At 50.0% G+C, this 20,553-nt stretch overlaps 2 protein-coding genes across 2 annotated transcripts; both read right to left on the reverse strand.

Annotated features, from left to right (window-relative positions):
- Positions 1-4,338: 4,338 nt before the first annotated feature.
- C26H1orf116 (chromosome 26 C1orf116 homolog) lies at positions 4,339-11,359 on the reverse strand. The gene is made up of 4 exons (XM_075174309.1): positions 11,211-11,359; positions 8,550-8,686; positions 7,013-7,190; positions 4,339-6,495 (listed from the first exon to the last, which is right to left on the reverse strand). The coding sequence occupies exons 2-4, from the start codon at positions 8,640-8,642 to the stop codon at positions 5,273-5,275; spliced, it is 1,494 nt and encodes a 497-aa protein (XP_075030410.1). The 5' UTR covers positions 8,643-8,686; positions 11,211-11,359; the 3' UTR covers positions 4,339-5,272.
- Positions 11,360-15,552: 4,193 nt separating this feature from the next.
- Positions 15,553-20,552, reverse strand: YOD1 (YOD1 deubiquitinase). The gene is made up of 2 exons (XM_075174310.1): positions 20,302-20,552; positions 15,553-19,774 (listed from the first exon to the last, which is right to left on the reverse strand). The coding sequence occupies exons 1-2, from the start codon at positions 20,507-20,509 to the stop codon at positions 19,068-19,070; spliced, it is 915 nt and encodes a 304-aa protein (XP_075030411.1). The 5' UTR covers positions 20,510-20,552; the 3' UTR covers positions 15,553-19,067.
- Between the last annotated feature and the right edge of the window lies 1 nt (position 20,553).

A 20,553-nucleotide genomic window follows, 5' to 3' on the forward strand; every position in this document is an offset into this window, starting at 1 on the left:
CTCAGCTACCGGTTATTGCCCAAACCCCGCTGAGATGTGATTAAAAACCCTCGGACATTTACAGTCCTCTCCCACAGAGCTGGAGCGACTCGAGCAGGACCCTGGGTCTCACAGCCCAGGTTTGATGGTCTCCAGCTGGAGACGTGTCGTGCCAGCAGTAACAACCCACCCCCCCGACCTCCTTCGGGACACCGGCCCCGAGGCTCCCTGCTGATGCCCGCACCGAAGCTGCTGCACAGTGACAAAGTCTATTATTAAGATGAACAATGTCTTCTGGAGACTGTGGCCCAGTACAGCTGATGTTCTTTGATACTGCCAGAATTCAACAAACCGCTTCTCCTGAATTTGATCTTTGTAATGAAAGATGTGCACAAGAATGCTTTTAATTGGGATAGTAGGTCTTGACAGGCTCATGTAGACATGGAAATGATATGTCTGAGCCAGTGTGGGACTGATAGTTAAGAAGGAGATGAATACTCCATGCAAAATGCAAAGCTGAGTGTTTTCTTTGGGTCTTTTCTAACATTGTTGCACTGCGCAAACACAGTCTGCATAATCTGCATTAAGATGTTGAGGGTGCATTCACCGACTCTTCAGGTTACTTCTGAAATATTATCATCTCTCTTTATGGCTGTTTTCTTGGCTGGGGTCTGGTGTGATTTTGCCTTCCAGGCACAAACCAAGCAAATTATGCCCAGAATTAAGCAGTACGAAGTCTGCTTCCAGAGCTACCCAGACAAGAGCCCAGGAACTCGGCTGGAGTTCGGCTGAACCTGGAGGTAGTTTTATTTCTGTTCTTGCTCTTCTCCTGTCCACCTCCCAGGCACCCCCAAGTGCCATTAATGGGCATTAATAGGCAGGAGCAGCCTCTCCCTTGCCTCTCTGTGGGAAGGGCAGCATCGCTGCTGCTCCTCGCACCAGCTGGGCCAGTGCCGGTGGGCTGGAGGAGCACAGCTGTGGCAGTGGAGCTCATTTCACTGCCCACCAGCTTTTCCCCTTATAAAAGAGAGGCTCATCACCCCACTCAGGCTCCTGCCAGTCTGCAAGCTGGGGCTGTTTTGGCTGCTCTTGCATCAGGTGATGGTGGGGATCCCAGGGGCACTTGGCTGAGGAGCGGCTTGTTGCTGGAGACTCTGCTGATGAGAGATGCTGGGCTAGAGCACAGGTAAATCTCTTCCTTTGAGCCTGTGGATTATGGGTTACATCAGAGCAGGAGAGCTTTGCTCCCTGTGGTCCTTGCTGCCTGGCACAGAAGGAGCGGGTTAGTGTTGGGGAACAATTATCTGGGTGCCTGTAAATGCAGGGCTGCTGTGACTGATGCTGTTCCCCAGCTCCTCCGGCAACCACGAAGGGGGAACGCCGGGTGCTGCCTGTGGGAACGGGTAGGCTTCACCCGGCCTGATGTGCAGACAGGCAGCCGGAGAGGTTCCCACCCAGCGCTGCACTCCTCAGGCTGCAGACTTTCAAGTGCAAATGATTGACTTTAAAAGCAGCGAGAGCACGGAAGAGGAAGATGCACGATGAAGCTCTGAGTGAAGAGGTCAGCCCTCTGAAGCCAGTTCTTGCAAGAGGTCTAGTCTTTTGTGGTTTGTTGCCTTTCTAGAACAAATTTCACTGTTCTGAGACAGAAGCTGTTCCCTTCAGCGCTGCCAGCTCCTCCTGTAAGAGCGGAGCTCTGTCTTCCCTGTCCTGTCCACTGGCACCATGTGGAAATACCATGGAGACAGAAAACTTAGCTGGCACCCATGGATAAGTTTGTCAGGACTGAGCTTTCTATTATCTTCCAAACCCGTGTGGACTTTGCAGTTTTAGCAGAAATAGTAATATGTAGGCAGTTTATTTGCCTTCTATTCCTCATCCTTCCTTGTATAATGAAAATGAGGGTGGTTTTATGGTGCATTTTCATCCACATGCTCCTTTCCTCTGACCACTCCTTTTTACCTACCGCTGATTCCAGCATTATGCTACTTAATGCTCTGTCTTACTGCACATCACTTGCACAATGTAGATACATGATGATTGCAGTCTCCAAGGTAATCTCACCTTGTTTATCTAATAAGAAAGGAGGAGAGCAATAAAGTCTCTCTCAAAGCATTTTTGGCCTGGAACAGAACCTTAACTTCTCTTAAAAACAGATTGTTTTGGAAACAAAGGATTCTCTTCCAATCCTTGGCTTATTTAATCAAAACCAGGGAGTACTACAGTGTAACGTACATGTCAAACATGAAAGCTAAGTTTTTATTAGACTTCCTAGCAGAAATCTCACTTCCAGACATTGCTTATTAAGCTATGATGGGGCGGAGTGATGTTCATTTACAGGAGTTGTGCACATCGCCCGGTTGGTATGAAATGGAAACAAAAGAGAATAAATTCAAACAACAGCCATAGGAGATCAGGGTCATTCCTCTGGGAATGAACTCCAGATCTCTGCCTTTCCACGGGGCAAAGTGCTTCTGCTGCCGCTGGGTCCTCTGGGTTGAATCACTCACCATGGGCAAGCCCCGTTCCAAAAGCAGGCGTTGCTGTTTAATCCTGCAAGCAAAATATGACGTTTTACAGGCTAGATATGTTTGCAGCCCTTAGAAATGAAGGTGTTTATCCCCGCGGGCTGTGTGGCTCCTGGGCTGGGACCTTACGCAAGAGCAGACACATGACTCTGCTTGGTGCCACCCAGAGTCAAGCCCTCAGAGAGAGCGTGGCCATCTCTCAGCTTCACGGAGCTTTTTGCAACATCTGGGAGTGGTTTCCTAAAACCAAGCTGCTCTTTCTGCCTCCTGCTTCAGGCAGGGTGGCCCCTGCCCCGGGCACAAGCAGGCAGCTGGGGAGGAGGTGGGTGGGATGGCGTGGACGTGAGCACCCAGTTTGTAAGTGCAGAGCAGCCCCCTTGCTTTTTGGCCATGTGTTAGCCCAGAGGCACGTCCCAAGGCCACGTGGACCAGGTTGCACAGAGGGGACCTCGGCTCTGGCTGTGTTTCTCATGACCCACTCATACTGCGACAGGCTCGCGCCCAGAGCACTGTGTGTAGGGCAGTATCTGCACCCTGCTCAGCTTTCAGTGCCAACAGCCTTAATCCTGCCTAACCCCCCAAACCCCTTAAACCACTGGTGATGCCCCAGGCACGTGGCAGAGCTGCCTCCCCAGCCGCGTTGGGGTTAGGGCCATCCCCGCGCCTGGTGAAGGGGCTCTGGGCTGCGGTTATCACCCACGGCGTGCAGCCACGCAGCGGCTTGCCAGTCCTGCCCGGTCGCTGCCGACCCGGCTCCAGGCTTGAAATGAGGCGCCAGGCTCAGGCTGGGGGAGTTAATAACTTTGCAGGCTGCTTCTCCCTTTTGGAGCCAACATACCTGCAACACGGTGTTGGCTAAGCAACCTGCTGAGTTTTCGGTCAGACCTTAGCCCATGCAGTTTCTCCTAGTTTCCCCCCGATGTACAGGTTTGCATGACTGCTGGCCAGCCCAAAACTAATTTAGTTAATTGCTTAACTACAAACAAGCATTTCCCTGCCTTTCGTGAAGCGTAGCTAATCAGACATCATTTTCTCACGTTCCTCGGATTCTTTATGAGGGTCAGTACTATTCCCTCCACTTGTGCACTCCTTTATTATGTGGGGAAATGATGCAGCTTTGCAGAAGGATGCCTTCCCCTTCCTTCCATGCAAAACCAAAGCTCCACTGATGCCTGTTTGGAGAGGAATTAGAAGCCTGGCTCTGGGTTTTGTCAGTATGAGCCTGTTTAGTATTCACAACACTGTCTTTAAAAGCTGATTGTACTGCAAGGTCAGTGATGAAAACGATTGAGTGCAACTTTATCTTAATGCTGCAAGCAGTTAATTAACATCAGTAAATTGTTTAGTGCAATTGCCTCCACGGGTCAGCCCCTCTCTCTAAAGGAAGCCTATGTTACATTTGAAATTAAATTGCCTGTTAGGAACAAAGGCGCTTGCTTTATTAGCAGAGGCTCTCTCTAGATGTCCAACTCTGACAGCTGGGATTGCATGAAAGATATTTTTTTTTTCAGTGAAGAAATTAAAATGATCCTTTCAAGCTAAGCTGTTAGTGCAGCTTTTCAACTAACACGGCTGCTGTGGGAGATGTCCCCACAGACCCCGGATCGACTGAGCAGCGGCAGGGCCCATGTCACCAGTCCCAGTCTGGCAGTGCCGTGGCAGACTTTGCATTTGCTTATTGTACTGGAAGCACTTGCACTAAATCCCATCTCCTGCAGCTCCTGCGTTGCAGAAGGCCCAAGCTCAGACCTCATCCCGGCTGCTGTCTGGATCACTCACTCCTCAAGTCAAGACATATTGAAGGTTAAAACTCATTATTCAGCTTTACCAGAGCTCTGACTCAACACAAGAGTAAATCCGTGTTACACAGTCATTTTCTGATCATATACAAGTTTATTGCAGAAATAAAGCACCTTTGTTATAAAGGTGCGCAGCATAAACGTTGACAGCATCAGCTGGGTCTGAAAGATGCGAGCAGAGTTTGAAAGGGAATGAAATGGCCTTGTCTCAGATTTGCATCTCTCGTTTCAGGCAGCATTTCTGGTTTTGCCACCAGAACACAGCCTGTCGCGTCTTAACTGTCACTTCATGACAAACACGGATGTGTGTCTTACTCCTAAGTGCTGGATCCAGGCTGTCGGGGCTGGACGTGCGAGCAGTCTAGCGGAGGAGGCGGGGGGACGTCTGCAGCCAGCGCCCCTGCCTGCAGGCGCTGCACGAGGAGCAGGGGGGAGCGTTGCTGTGCCCCCTCCGCTTCCCATCAGCCTGGCAGTTTTGTACGTGGCAGTTGTGGCTTTTGGGAGGCACTTGCATGGGGCAGCTGAGTGCTCAGGCTTTGGATAAAGTTAGCAAAACCCCATAAAATCCTAAAGAAGCAGCAGAGTCCTGCAGTTCTTCCCAGAGCGGCTTTATCCATGGGCAACCCCTTGTAAAATAAGCCAAACCCCCAATTCCATGGCTTCACAGCTGCAATGAATCCACAAATGCATTGAAGACCTTGTAGGAGAATATGCCCCATCCGCATGCTGAGTGATGCTTTATATAAATAGCTCATATACACTTGCTATATACAAACTATCATGCACAGGTGGCGTTACTTTATCTGGTGTCAAGCTCCGAATACCTCTCGTGGTACCCCTCCCAAGATGTGGGGCGGGAGATCACAACAGAAGATGCTTATGGTTGTGCTCCCTGAGGACGGACAGTGAAGGCACCTGGATCCAGGATGAAAAGCCCCTTTTCCAGCAGCCCCGCTGCCCGCAGAGCTATTCCTTCAGCAGTCCGAGCTTCTTCAGTGCCTCTCGCCGGTTCTCATCGGTTGCACCCTTGGGGGAAATCTTCACGCTGACGCAGGAGCGGGGCGGCCTGGGGAAGCTCTGCAGCGGGTGGGATCGCCGCTTGCTGCTCTTCTCCTGCTCCACCTGCCCGGGCTCCTGCAGACCAGCAAAGTCCTTCCCTGACCCGAGGGATACCGGCCGGGGGCGGCTGCTCCTGAGGAAGCTCGGGGCGAGCCGCTCGATGAAGGACATCTTGCCCAGGGAGCTGCTGGTCTTGACACTCTGCTCCTTGGCACTGGTCATGTAGCTGCTCAGCCCCACGCCGGAGCGCTCCAGGGTGTTGGATTTGAAATTCATCTGCCGGATACCCGGCACCGACCTCTCCGCCGCCCTGCAGCGTGCCTCAGGCTCCCCAGGGACGGGGAATGCCATCTCCCTTGGTTGGGGGTGCATGGTAGGTTGAAGGTGGGTGCTGGGCTCCCTCCTGTCCTGCGACAGTCCAAGCTTCTCCAACGCCTCCCGCCGGGCTTTCTCCCTCTCCTTGGGGTCGAGGTGCCCCGAATTCACCTTTTCGGCAGCAGCGTCACTGGCAGAGCCGGGCTGGGAGCCGGCCGAGGATGGAGGTGGTCCTTTTACCTTCTGACCGGGCTCCATGGTGAGCGGCACTGGGCTGTTTTTGCTGGTTTTCAGGATAATATTTGGTGGCAATTTTCGTGGTTTGGGGGCAGTTGGAGGCCCACGCTTGGCATCTGGGTCCTGAGGGGCCTCTTCCAACGTGGATTTCTCTGGCTGGCCCCATGAAGTCCAAGTCTTGGTCTCCTTGGCTGTTTCCCTCTTGGCATCTGAGTGATTGCTGTGTGACCGCTCATGGTCATCCTGGAAGGGATGTGGAGGTTGGATAATCAAAGACCCCAGGGGCTTTATCTGGCTTCTCGCGTTGGCTTGGTCAAGCCTGTCCTCCTTGGCCATCTCCTGTGAAGATTTACCTACTGGCACTGGGTCCTCCACCGTGCGGCCAGTCGCTTTGCTGTCAGAAGCTCCGTTTGCTCTTTGTGCGTTTGCTACGGTAATGCTCCTTGGAAGGCTGTAACAGCCCGGGCTGGGAACCGCTGCTGGAGCCGAGCTTGAGAGGGCGGAGATGCTCTTACCACTCTTCTGTTCAGCTGCACGCTGCTGACCTACACTCGGAGGGGGAGCCCCGTTTTCCAGTTCTAGGCAAAGAGAGAGATGTGAAGTCACGCACCGTTCTGCAGACGGACACCGGACACCTTCCCGTTTACAAGACTCGCTTCTTCATGCCTGCTAAACCAGAGCAGCCGTGGCAGACTACCTGCACCCGGAGAGTCTACCCTGACCCAGCTAATACGCTGTTACTGCTAAGAAAGTCAGACACTTTGGATTTGACAAAGCACAAGGTGAATGAGGAGCCTTGTTAATCTTGTAAGCCTGCTCCGAGCACGAGCGAAGATGCTCTGCCCTGCGGTCCTGCTGACCTTGCTAGGCAGCTGCTGGCAGCTCCTGCACGCGAGAACTGGGGAAATGCAGGTGGTGCCCTACCTATCTCGCTGCCTACAGCCACCTCTCACCACCGAGTGACGAAAACAAGCTGCCTTTAGCTTACCACATGCATAAAACTGGGGCAGTGCTCCTTCCCTGCCTGCCAAGGGAACGCACCCCAGCGAGAAAGTCCCTTTGCAAACAAGGCTGGAGCACGGATTTCCAGCTTACCCCAGGGAAGGGAGTCTCTCTTAAGCCACGTCCCGGGCAGCTTGGAGGGCTCCCCGTAGTCGGTCTCATCGGTAGAGACCCCGCTGTCTGCTTCTGCATCCAGCGAGCCAATAGTTTCTTCTAAGAACATCAAACACTCTTTCTCTTCCACAGATAAGTAGTCATAACTGTTATCACTCTGAAAAAAAGAAAAAAAGCAGTACAGGTAGGAGACACGGGTATATTATTATTCACAGCCCTGGCAGTTAAGAGGAGACCCGTGACAGCTCCTGGCCAGGAGACTTGGCCAGTGACTATTCAAAAATTGATACTTACAGCTACAGAAAACTAAACAACTTCCTATTATAAAAATACATATACTTAAGGCCATTTTTATATTACCCTTCTATGAGCATCAGAAGATGGGTTATTCTTAACTTGGAAACTTGGCCTCCGCCTTTTAGTTCTTCAGCTTTGAAATATGAGCAGATGGGTAACATGGGTGGCCTATAGGTACAGACATCCGTACTGATCAGCAATGCTGAATCTTAGAAGCTTGTCTAAATATCATAAATACTAAAGGCTTATCTGCAGGTGGTGGTCCCTCTCCTTGTTCTCCCATTCATACCCCAGCAAGATCTTGTTTAATTTTTGTTGTATTTCAAGTATCATGAGATATGATTGCTGTGGAAGTACCAAGTTACAAGGTGACACATGCAATATGTCATGAAAATACTGAAGTGCCGGAAAGGATGGAATGTGCATCAGATCGACAAGCACAGAGGAGAAATTGTCCCAGGTGGAGCTGTTTTGCAGGGAGACACCTATCCAAATCTTTTACCATGCAATATTGCAACCAGTTTTTCCATCCCTAATAAATTTCCGAGGGTTTGGTTCTGGTTTGCAATACATCAAATGGAAAACCTGTTCAGGACTGAGCGCTGCACTTACACATATCAATTATGCTCCAAGTCAGACAGGATGTAATTAGTCCATCAATCATGGAATCAGTGTTTGGAGACAAACAAGCTTTAATGGTCAGATAGTGAAAAATTACACATCTACGCCCATGGTCCAAACTCATCTCTGCCTTAACTAGGAAATTAATCTTGTCAGCCGGGAGGAGTACGGCTCGCTGTCTTTTCCAGGTGAAGTCACCCTTGTTGGAGCCAGTCTGACCCAGTTACCCAACTGGTCTAATCCCTCACTGGGAACTCGCCAGGCTCCTCCTGCCCGGTGCCTGCACTATCTGCCTCTGCATCTTTGGGCAATGCAGGAGCTTGGTATCATTTCCCCAGGAGACCTCGCAGGAGCTTAGGCTCCCGATCGCTGCCACACACGTGGCAGGACGGAAAGTCTGGGAGTGCTTTGGGGCAGGAATTAATTTGGTCCTTGTGCTGCCCTTAGCATGGTTCTGTAATCAGGGCCCCCAGGTGCTTCCAAAGCACCGATGGAGAGCGGTTTTGAGCAGAGATCCGGCCAAAATCCTTCCTCAGCGGTCGAGAGGGGTGAGTTGAGCCCCTGCCGTGCCCGGGCTGGGCACAACGGGGTTACTTACACGCTGCGAGTGGTTGGAGGCCGTGCTGACCATGCTGTCGCAGCTGCCAGAGTCGCAACCAGCCATCCCCAGCCCCAGCTCCTTCCTAGGCATACCACAGGCTGCCGCGGCGTCCGGCGCGCGGGGCGATATCCCGGCTGAAGCAGAAGAAAGGAGAGGCGTTAAGCTGCGAGACCCCCCGGGGTAATGCAAGCACGCTGGGGCAGGCGGGCTGTGGAGCTGCTGGGTGGATGCAAACGTGCTCGTTCATAGGATGCTCTCTCCAGGAGAAGGGCTTTTTTAAAGCATCCTTGGAACCGAAGGTTTCCCCGAAAGAACTGGAAATAGAGTAAGCTCTGGACCGCCTATCCTCAGCCATCTCACGGTGGTGGTTGTCTAATCATCGTGGAGGTGTGGATAAGGTGGTTCCCGAGTGAAGGAAGAGGCTGTAAGCCCACCGCAGCCTCGGCACTCGGTAGCAGCGATCCCACCCCAATGCGAGCCCCAGCCCAGCTCTGCCTCGTGGGACCTCTTCCCTCCACCGCTGCCAGCTACGCAGCTGAAGTGCTCTCAAACTTCCGAACACGCTGACCCGAAATGCTGCTGTTTAGTCACAGCCTTGCTCTGCCGTGAGCTTCCTCCTGGCAAAGACCTTCCTCTGCCACCCTTCCTCGGGGGCCACGGAGGAGTCGTGGCCGCGGGGAGGTGCCCGTGTACCTTCGGGGCACGCCTGGGTGTGTTTGGGCACGCGCCTGGCGCAGGGAGCAGGGCAGCGCTGGGGGCTGTGCCCAGGCTGCAGCCGTGCGCCGCGTCTCCGGCCACCCCCGGGGGGTTGCAAGCAGCACCCCAATGTCCCCCTCGGCTCACGGCAATGCACCCCTGCTGCTCTTCGGGATGCAGCCCCTACCCGCGACACCGGTGGGACCTGAACGCGGTAGCGGCTGCCTGACAAACAACCTGCCGTGGGGGTTCCCAACAGCGAGACCTTCCCGGGGCAGGGTCCCGGGCGGCGGAGGGGCCAGTTATGCTCGCAGGGTGCGTGGCCAGGAGAGCTCTGCTGCCTGCGGGGAGAGCCTGGGCAGCCTACAAAAGGCATAATTACTTATGGATGTAAAGCATTAAGCTTCCAAAATTTACCGACACCACCAATTACGTGTTTTCTTCGCGCGCACCGCCCATTCTTCAGGAGAGGAGAACTGGGCTGCGGAGGCTAATGAGAGCGGCAAAACAAACACCCCCTCCAACACACACCGACCCACGCAAGAGGATTTGCTCGTCAGAAGACAGAGGAGCTCTTTGTGCTGTAACCTGGCCGCGGCACGCAGGAACACACTGCTGCTTTTTTTCTTGTAGCAGGATCAGGGAATTAGATCTAGCGATAAGTGAGCAGAACTGGCTGCTTGTTCAGAGTGTTAGACCCTGAAAGAATTCCTTTGTAATTGGAATATGCCACAAAAATCAGATTTCAACACCCACGCCCTGACAGATCCAATCCTTCCATGCAGGAGGATTTTAATATTTCAGTCTCAGCTTTGCATTATTTGCTGCTTAAATTACATTTCAGTAGCGGTGGTTTTGGAACAGCAATACCCTTGATTGCTCACAGGGAGGCAAAGTTCAGCCCAGAGCTCGTCCAGGGCTGGAGAGGATCTACGCAGAAACAAGAAGTTCATTTTCCTGCCCACTAGTTCTCTGATATGGTTATGGCTCTAATGCATTCATCTGTCTCGGGAAAGGGGAAGAAATCAGTGTTGAAAAACCCCAGTTTTTATGATTCAGAAGGGTTTTACAGTTCTTTCCTTTTGCTGAGTAACACGGCAGTTCAGCCACAAACTAAAAATATGACTGAGCATTTAAATTAAAAGACATGGTACTTGAAAAGCTGTTTTCTTTATGGTACATATCTTCCCCCACTAAAAATGCTTTCAGAAGAAGCTATTTTTTACCTAAAATAAAAGGCCAGTTCGCCCAGCTCTTGTGACAGCTGCCATAACTGTCCCTTACAAAGCTCACTGAACCCTCAAACATCAGAGAGGCGCTGGGTAGCAATTAATGCTAATTGCTTTATATGAAGAGGCTACTTTCTTTTAAGCCCAGTGCTACTGCAAGCACTCTATCACGACCCTGCAGCAACCTTCAAGAACCTCCGTATTTTTGCTGTCTACGGCAGAGCAGCCGGGCCCCCCCTGCCTTACAGGTGCCAGCAAAGGGCTTCGTCCTGGCCGGCTCTAAACACAAACCAAAGCAGAGCACGGTTTGAGGTGCCGTCCCAGCTGCTCCTGCTCTGCAGCGGCACAACGGGTCGGATCCCACCTCAGGGTGAAAAGAGACGATGGCAGCAGATCTGTAGTTCCTCCTATTTAAACAAGTAAATCAAGTGCACGTAGCAGTTGCCCGAGCTGTTCTCTGTCCCGAGCACAAATTTTTCCAGCCTCTCCGCCGACAGCTGCTGGTCTCCCCAGCTTTCCTCCTGCCACCACTTCAAACCACCTCGTCCATCTTCGCTGGTGCCACCTCCCGTGACACCTCCACCTCCGTCCGTAACCCCGCAGGTACCCGCAGCCCCGCGTCCCACCCGGGCAGCGGCGCTCAGCCCCTCGCCCGCAGCCCATTCAGCAGGAAAAGGACAGAAAGCAAAGGACAAGAAGGAATAGCAATTAGCAATTTTTGTTCTTTTTTTACCAGGATGTCCGTTGTTCCACGCTGCCCAAATCCTTGTCCCGGCCGTGCCTATCCCAGGACTTCTTTGCTTTTCTGGGCTAACCAAACAGAGCCGGGTTACACATTAACTCGCCTCCCCAGCGGAGATACGGCTGCGCGGGTGCTTGGCAGGTGGGTGCTCAGCAGGTACACGAGCCCCCGGCCCCTCACCTGCAGCCTGCTGCACCGGGGCGAGAGAAACTCATCTCGCACCCGTGCAAGGCAGGTTGGTTACCGCTCCGGGCTGGGGTCACAGCACAGCCGAGCCCCTAAAACAGCTTCATGTTCTGACCTGAAGCAGCCGGGTCCCTGCACGCCCTGCTCTCTCGCAGCCCTGCCCGAGCAGCTTTGCTCCGAGCCAGCGCGGTGCAGGCAGAGGCGCAGCTGCAGAGGCGGGCGGCAGCACCAGCACCCCGTGCCCGCGAGGCTGCGGGCAGCTCCGCTCGGTACCACCCAGCTCACTCACTTCCCGGCTTGGCTGATGTCCTCTGATGTCCTCAGCACGGGTTTTGCTGGAGACTCCTTAATCCGACAGCCTGTTCTGCCGCATAGCTGCTCGCTGACATGCAGAGGAGCCGAACACACAGCCCTGACCAAAGCGCCTTTGTAGATAGTAATTAAGTCCTTTGCTGGGTGTTTGCGCCGTGTGCTGCTGAACGCGTTACCCCACAGCAGGTTTATTCTCTTAGGTGGTTTTGTGCATGAGGTCCCTCCGCTCAGGGTAGGACCCGGTTCCTTCTCACCTCTAAAAACACAGATTGTTGCTAGAACAGGTATATATTTGCATATACCCAAAGCTTTCCCAGAGACCGAAAGTTTGCTGCCTGCTGCTGTGTGCAGTAAGGAGATTCTTGTGAAGATGGGTAAAAAGCCATTTTAGAAGGGAAGCTTCACCACTAAGGTTTATTTACGTGCTAGAGGAGGGGGTGCCCAGGGCATGCGCAGCTCTGGGACTTGTTCTGCACATACTGCCCAGCTGCAGCTCCCCCTTCGCCCCTTCTGGCTTTGTTCCCTGCAGGCGTTGAGCCCCTCTGCAGGTTCACTCCCCGTCTCTCTAATGCTGGAAACTCTTTCTTCTTCGCTAGGCAGCTTGAGGTCGAGTCCTAGAGCCTGGGTAAAGCGAAAGCCCCTGAGACCCCCATCGCACTCCTCTTCACCCCAGCCGCCCTCCTCACTCACACGGACACCTTCTCAGAAACTGCTGCCGGCGCATTTCCTGCGGCAGCATCCCCTCCTCCGAGGACGAGGGTACCATCTGCTGCTTCTCTCCGGGGGGAAAGTAAAGAAGAGCCCAGTTATTCCACCTGCAGCACCCTGTGCAGCTCTGGGTGACGCCGACCTCCAGCGCCCGATCTGCCCAGGTGGTGCTGCAGAATCAGCTGAAAGAACTGCAGCGACTCGTTATTACCCCAACTTTGGGCTCTCCTATTAAAATTACAGCTTTTCTCTCCGGTAAACAATGCTTAGGCCATTGCTCCACACACACACACAGAGCACAGACGGGTATCATCTGCTCTGCAAGGTGCTCCGCGCTGAATGACTACAAATAACCAAGCAGAAACCCTGCAGCAAACTTCCAGAACAGATACAGCCACCAGGTTCTTTCAAGTTGTCATGCTTCCATGATTTTTTAATTTTTCTTTTTTTTACAAAAAGGTTGTGTTGCAATGCGTGTTCCCTGCTACACAGAACAGGGAAGTGAAAACAACAGTTATTTAAAGCCATGGTAGGATGGAGAGAAAGCAGATGAGCCAGGAAGCGGAGAGGTTCCCACCAGCGTTGCTGAGCCCCAGCTGTGCACTGTTAGGAAAGGCAGCGTGTGTGCTGAGGAGCAAATCAACAAGCCCGAGGCTCCTGGGAGCCCCAGCCGGCCCCGCTCTCCCACGCTGGCCTGCAGCAGAGGTGAGAGATGCGAACGCGGCACGTTCGGAGCAGCAGCCCCAGCCGTGGGGGTCGCAGGCTGTGACTGCAGAGCTGCGTGCAGGACTCAGTGCAAGCGCTTCTGGAAGCGTGAACTGGTGTCGTGCTGGATGGGGCTGCAATTTAAGCGTAGTCAGATTCATGCTGGTTTTGTCAAGTTGCACTTAGTTCAGAGCCTGCCTTAAAGGAGGGAGCAAATCAAACCCAGAGGTATTTTCTTATTGTACATGCAAGCACAGTGGGCATGAGCAACCACACCAGGACAGGACAACTGTCCTGAGAGCACCGTGCCAATCGCACAAGGACTTGAATCTGTGCAATAAAACAGGTAGAGCTCGCTGCCTGGAGGGCTTTGTGTAGGTCAGGAAAATGTCATGATCCATTAAGAGAAGTCTTGAGCTTCTGTGAATCAGGTGCCCAGAAAGAACCTGTTCTTTTTCCACGTTCCTCTTCCTCCAATGAATATAAATAGCTACAACCCAAAATAAAGCGTGATTTCATATATATGGCATGAAGTATGTGCAAGTAGTCAAATGATGCAGAGAAAACTACACAAAGCTGTGAAAAGACTTTGGCATGTTAACAGACCCGTTGTGCCTCGCCTTGTTCATAAACAAAAGAACACAAATGATTCAGTCCTGGCCCTGAAGGAAACGCATCCACACAGCGTCACTGATAAGATACCTGTTAACATAACGACGTTTATTTGACTCTGTAGGACTGTTGGACGCTTTCCTTAGACCAAATTGTATGTACTGTATGTATGCTGAGAAATCAATTATGAAAAATAGTAGGTAGTTAATACCTAGTATTACACAGCAGTTGAGAGAAATAATTAAATCTTAATATGGCTGGGAACTAAGCAAGGAACCCTATTTGTTATCCCTATTTTACAGAAAGGAGGAAGAGAACTGAGGTGATCTGTTTCCATAGCGTGGTTAGCATTAACTCTACATCAGAAACGAGGAGTCAGCTCTCAAGGTATAATACAATTCCCCAAGGCTTTAATTAAAAGTAATAGACAAGGACACTGCAATCTCGGACAACCTAATTTTGTTAACTCCCCTATTGCATTCTTTTGTTACAGAAAGGGTTCTGCTGCTCAGACTCAGAGGAGTAAAAAAACCAATATTGATTTCAACCAATTGGAAGTAATTTTATTCTGCCCAGTCCAGAGCAGAGCAAAACCAGATGGCAGTTCTACAGCTGGATGCATAGCTTCATTTAAAATGCAAGCAGACATTTCATTTGTATGATAGAGAGTTGTAATTTTCAAAATAGCAAGCTGAACATTTTTTGCTCCTCTCATTAAAGGGTTTCCCTGCCAGGGCGAGGTTTGAGGGCTTACCCCGCCTGGGTTCGCGCAGGGCAGCAGCCAGAGCCGCCTGCTGGTGCTGCCTGCGCTGCGGGCGGTGAAATCTGCCCAGCACAGACGCTTCAGCGGTTGTGTCAGTCTGATTTCTCAAAAAATCCATCGATACGGGGATTTCTGTGTTTAAGGCAGTCAGCGGAGAAATTCTGCATTTTCTTCATTCGTGCCTGCCCTCTCACTCCTGCTTCCTCCGAAGTCGAGAAGGGCAAATAGATAACGCTGCTTAGGTCAAAAATGTTTATAAGAATGAACGCTGTGTTCCTGTGTTGCCAGTGCAGTTTCACGGTGGCTTTGTTGCCCCAGGGCGGATCGCGATTGTAGCACTGTTATATTCTTGAACAGGCCCCTAGAAAAAGCGGGATGGCGAGAGGAGACGCTGTTCCCAAACTACCACGAGTGGCCTCTGCAGTGACCGTGCACATGAAAAGGTGCAGATTTAAGATACTGATTCTGTACCGTGTAACAGGATGTTCCTCTTCTCAGTCCTCGCCCCAGCAATTGTTCTTTTTACGTAAGTTTATCCAGAAGCAAGGAATTAAGTTTGTCCTTCAGGAACTTCAGAATATTACCGATTTACTCCCGAGACCGCTCTTTCAGGCAATTGCATCCATGAAGTAGATACGTGTGCTACTGAACCCAACTCTTCCTAAAGTCTGTCTGCTTAATGATTTATATATTTAAATGCATAAAAGATTCTGGAGGTATGTAAAACTCTCTTCACAGTTGTTCCTCTTGATACCTACTCTAATCACACAGAGGAAGTATTTTACTATTAAAAAAAAAGTTATTGTTGAACAAGTTGAAAGTGAAGAAGCTTCATCCTGAACAGATTGCGAGGCCGCGTCCGTCTCACCATGACAGTCTCAGAGTCAAGGAAAAAAGGGAATGAGACAGAGGGAAAGCTGATGCCAACTGCTCAAAGGCTGCATTGCATAGATGTGAAGACCTAGAAAACGCACTGGTGGCCAGCGGCGAACAGAGCACAAAGCTTAAATTCAAGAACCGAGGCACAGACTACACTAAACAAGTACGCATGCATCAGTCACGTTTATTGGTGCATCAACAATTTTTACAATTCAGGGCACGTGTTTAAGGAAATATGTTATACCAACTGATCTGTAATGGTGATACACAAAACAGAACACTATACCGCTGGATTACATTAGTAAGACTCTTAGAAACGTCTGCTACCACCACTGGTTTTACTGCAATGGGAACACGCACTGCCTACGTCGGTGAAAGTCCTTGCTCAACATCTGCTCAACATGTAAACTCGGACAAGCTTTTAAAGTGCTGTTATAACCGCGAGATGCGTATCTCTTCATACAATATAACATGTTTGTGAAAGGCCACATGATTAGAGTGTTAGGCTCTTCTTTAATTAAAGAAGGAATTTAGTGCTGGTGAAACGGCCAGACTGGCACCAGGAAACCAGAATTCTTTATTGAATTGAAGATCCAGAACTGCATAGATTGGTAAAACAATACCAATAACCCAGCTTTTAGTAAGCACACCTCCGAGGCAAAAATTTCAGTTTCCAGGGCCCATTTAGTTGCTGACCTCTGTACTAAAGTATTTGGCAAGGAAATGAGCACTCATTTTAAATGTGAATGGGAGTAAGAGTAATGGTAAGGCCATAAGCCCGTATCTTACAGGCTTTCTGGATTGGTCTGGACAGGCGGCGTTATTCCCTGCCAGTACCTGAGCCTACGTCCCACACCACCTCTATTCTAAATATCTGTAGCTAACATCTTGCTGTACAATTAATAACAGTTCAGTGCAAACGTGTTAAGTGATGCTCAGAAGTTCATCCTACTAGTACCAGGATGCCATTTTTGTGATACTTCTGTAATTGTATCATTAAGGGCAGGCAAATGCTGGTAAAAAGATACTAAAAAAACCCCTAACATTTACAACATTTAGAAAAAAGGGAGTTGTACTTTAAATGTATCCGTATCTTACATTTTAAATAACATCGACACTTTTGTTTGGGAGAGTTTAGGAGAATCACGTAAGGTTCTCCCACTCACGGTCAATACCACAGGTTACTTGCTCTTTGAACAGCGTATAACAGGGTCAACTTTTACAAAGATGAATTACAGCAGTTCAGTTGACATTTTTTAACCAAAGAGATTTTATTTTCTAGGCAAAGAAACAGAACATCCACGCAGTGATACTGACACATTTCCCTCAAATGGAACTGATTCTCTGTTAGCAGATTTCCAATGCAAATATGATATAGCAAAGCTAAACACTCTGGATTAAATAAAGCCAATTTTAAAAATACTGCAACTGAGAAATACCAAAAACATATTTTTACACACTTTCAGAAATCCATCCAGGATACAAAGCTAAAATCTAAGTGTTGCTCCCCAAAGTCAATGCATTTACAAACATGGCAGACAATAAATATGTATCTCCCACTTCTGTTTCAAAGACACCCAAAGATAGTCACCTTGTACACCTCTCTGAGGTAGGTATTATGTCCATTTTACAGATGGCAAATGGTGAGGATCAGCTCCTTGTCCAAGGCATCTCACCGCTTCAGTGTGAAAGCTGAGAATATAACTTAGGATTGACAGTCTCTTGGTCTCATTCCTAGACAGTATTTCATCTCAAGTAGTTATAACACAGTGTAATCTTCAAGTTCCTTTGAACTGCCAGGTATTTCTTTAGGTTTATAAGCTTCTAGAGGGCTGGTTTTAATGTTGGGCTTTGTTGGTTTTTTTTTTTCTCTAATGATAGGCTAAGAGCAAAGTGGGATTTAACACTGGAAGCTAAGTGGCTTTCTGTAGGAAACTCCCAACAGTGCTAATGTGTATTTTAATACTGAATTAAAAAGAAATCTGGTCCGTAGTGCTCTTGGTGATTCTATTCTTTATACTTAATTATTCATGCCTCAATTCAGCAAAGCACTTATGTAATTATGTTCCTTCTTCATAAGACCCTCCTGTGTTTCAAGGTCCAACTGGGAGCCTCTGCTGAGAACTTCAGTGAAACGTGCTTTCTATAGAAAAGAGGTTTTGCTGCACCAGGAGTTTAGCCAGATGCCTTAACGAATGGAGGCCTTTAAAACTATATTTTAGGTTCCACTTGGAAAGTGGGTTTATTTCTGCCTCAGTCCGAAGATGCACATTCTTGCTCCCCATTTGTAAAAGTGCAAGGAAGGTAACTCAAAACAGAGAATAGCAGGCTAAGAATGTTTTAAAATTCAATAAAACAAGTATGTGTTGTAGGCATTTCAAAGGAAAAAAAAAATCCCTTTCAGTAATATGCACCTTTACAGCACCTTTTAAAAGACCTCAAAAGCACTTACTGTTAAGCCTCACAACCCCGCTGTGAGGTAAGATATGTTAAACCAATTTCAACTTCCCTGATTCTGAACAGTACGAGAAGTAGGGCAGTGTACGCAGCTTATTTTGTTCTGACAATTAAACTGCACCCTTCATTATCAGAATTAAAGTCTTGCTACTGAACAGTCATCGGTGACAAATCAAACACATTAAGGCAGAATGCAGATGAAGAAACTTCAAGCCTCCCTTCTGGGTTAGCACTCTGTCCTTTAAAAAGGGCAAAACTTTTTACCGGCAAAGAGTGAGAACTATACCTTAAAGTGCTAATTTACAGTATTTGGAATTAAAGTACTAATTTACAACTTAGTAACACTGTGGCCATGAGATTGGCTATACCCAAGTAAAGTCTGCTTAAATGTATTTAACAGATGCAAATTAAGTCACTTCCCTAACTATTGTTATTTCCCTCTTGCCAGAATTTCAGATACTATTATGAAGAAGAATCCAAAGCATTTCAAGAAACATGCCTACGTTCTGATGCAGTGTAAACACTGGGGGGTTGATAGTTATTTTTCAAGCAACTAAAAACTACCTACGGAGGATTAATAAGTTTATTCAACACTTAACCATCTACGCATTAATTTAAAGAAGGCTATTTTAAAGCTCAGAGGCCATTTCTTTCTCTAAAGCCATGACTTCACACAAACAATACAGTCTACTTCCGATGGTAACATAGTATAGGGCAGCTTTGGAGATACTCTTTCCATTAAAAATTCTGCAGCAAATGAGCAGTTTCCCCTGCAAGAACTGCTTTTATGTGCAGAGTCTAATTCTTAGTATAAGTAATGCTGATACGTGTGTTTCCCAAATCCTTAATTACCCTGAAAACGTAATACAGAGACATTAACTCAGCAACTTTGAGGCTAGATTTTACGCTAGTGTTGAACAAGCCTGATTTTGTATGTCCGCTCAGATCACATACACAAAGAGAAGATTATTTCAGAAATCAGGTTTTAGCTGCCTGTGTATACCACCTGCCAAAGTACTATAAATTAGCATGCGAGAAGATACCTATTTCAAATCCATTGGAAAAGTCACTAACCATAACAAACCTGTGTGTCTTGGCCATCATTAAGTTAATATGCTTTTCAAGCTTTGTGAACGGAATTTTACGATTACATACAGCTTATCTGGAAACCCAGAATTTTATTCTGGATCGGTGAGGTAGTCGATGTAACCATCCTCATGTAGGTGTCACACTTCTCCGAAGTTGGTGTGTCCCGTCTCCTTGGCGTGTTCTCTGGCTTCCACTTGTCCAGTTAGTCCCTTCTGGCACACCATGCACCTCAGCGTAAAGCGATTCACATCGGTAAACTGCCTCTTCCGTCTGGCTTCATCTGCCAACTCCAATGCTTGCGCAAGAACAATATCATCAGTTGTGGAGAAAATGGTCTGGGGAGGAATGTCCGAGTCGGGGATTTTACGCTCAAGTGGATCGTAATGAATCCCATCATAAATTAAAAGGACCCGCTTAGTGTAACCGGCATCTTCCCCAAAACGGTCGATTCTGACGGTCTGTGTGTCCACCACACAGATTTCGCACTGGTAAAATTTGGATAAAATGGACACTTCGATGGCTCCTCCCCAAGTCTCTTCTTTTCTGATCCAGTCACAATACTCCCTGTTCATTTTCCCTAGAACTGCCTCACAGTAAGACTCAGGATCGCTTGCGACTATCTGGGCTATAAGGCTGCGCATCTCCGGAGCACAACCTGGGTCATAAACGCCTCCCTCCACCACATAGTACACGCTGGTGAAGAGACAGGAGTTATCTGCCGGAACAACCCTCCTCGCAAGCACAGGCACGGCTTCCCTAACCGAGTTAGACATCGTTCTTTTGGCAACTACAGGCGAGTCAGTCTTGGGTCTGGACGTATCCTCTTCAACGATCAGAGTATCACCTGTCAAACACAGAAGGAGGAAGAATTGAGAGACATACGCAGACGGGATTTGAAGAAGATGCTGCTCCTAAAACAGAAGAACGTGGTTGCGTTGTTGTTATGAAGGATCGCGCTCCTTTTCCCCAGCAGCATGGTATCCTGACGGAAAACAGCCTCAGCCAAAACAGCCGGTAGCCCCGCAACTCGCCGATCGAGCGTACGCGGCGGGCTCCGGCGTACTCACCCAGCGAGCCCCGGCTCCCCGTCCCCTGCCAGCCCCGCGGGAGCCCCGCGCTTTCGCCTCCGCACCCCCGGGACGCGGGCAAAACCACCACCGGCGCTACCGGCGAGCAGGAGTCACTCCCGAGCCGGTGTTGACAGCTGCCCCCGGGAGGAGGAACCGGCCCGACAGCTGATGAGGGGCGTGCTGGGCCGCAGCCTCTTTTAATTAAGGTAATTGCAGCCGGCGGGGCAGCAGAGGCCATAAGGCGCCGGCGCCGGTGCCCGCCCCCTACCGCGCAGGCCCCGGGCGCCCGCCCGGCCCTCACCCGAGTGGATGCCCAGGTCGCCGAGCCGCCGCTCGCCGTCGCTGAGGTCCAGGCTCCGCGGCGGGAAACCGAGAAGGAGGCGCTGGGCCGGGGCGGGGACGCCGGTGAGGGCGGCCAGGGCGGCCTGCATGTCGCGGAGGCGGGAGTGGGCCGTCAGGCCGGGCAGCGGGTGGGTGCCGCTCCGGGCCTTGCAGCGCAGCCGCAGCATCCTCGGCGGGGCCGCCGCCGCCCCACCGGCCGGCCGGCTTCCGC

The sequence above is a fragment of the Calonectris borealis genome, chromosome 26, assembly GCF_964195595.1.
Source record: "Calonectris borealis chromosome 26, bCalBor7.hap1.2, whole genome shotgun sequence".
Classification (NCBI taxonomy): Eukaryota; Metazoa; Chordata; class Aves; order Procellariiformes; family Procellariidae; genus Calonectris; species Calonectris borealis.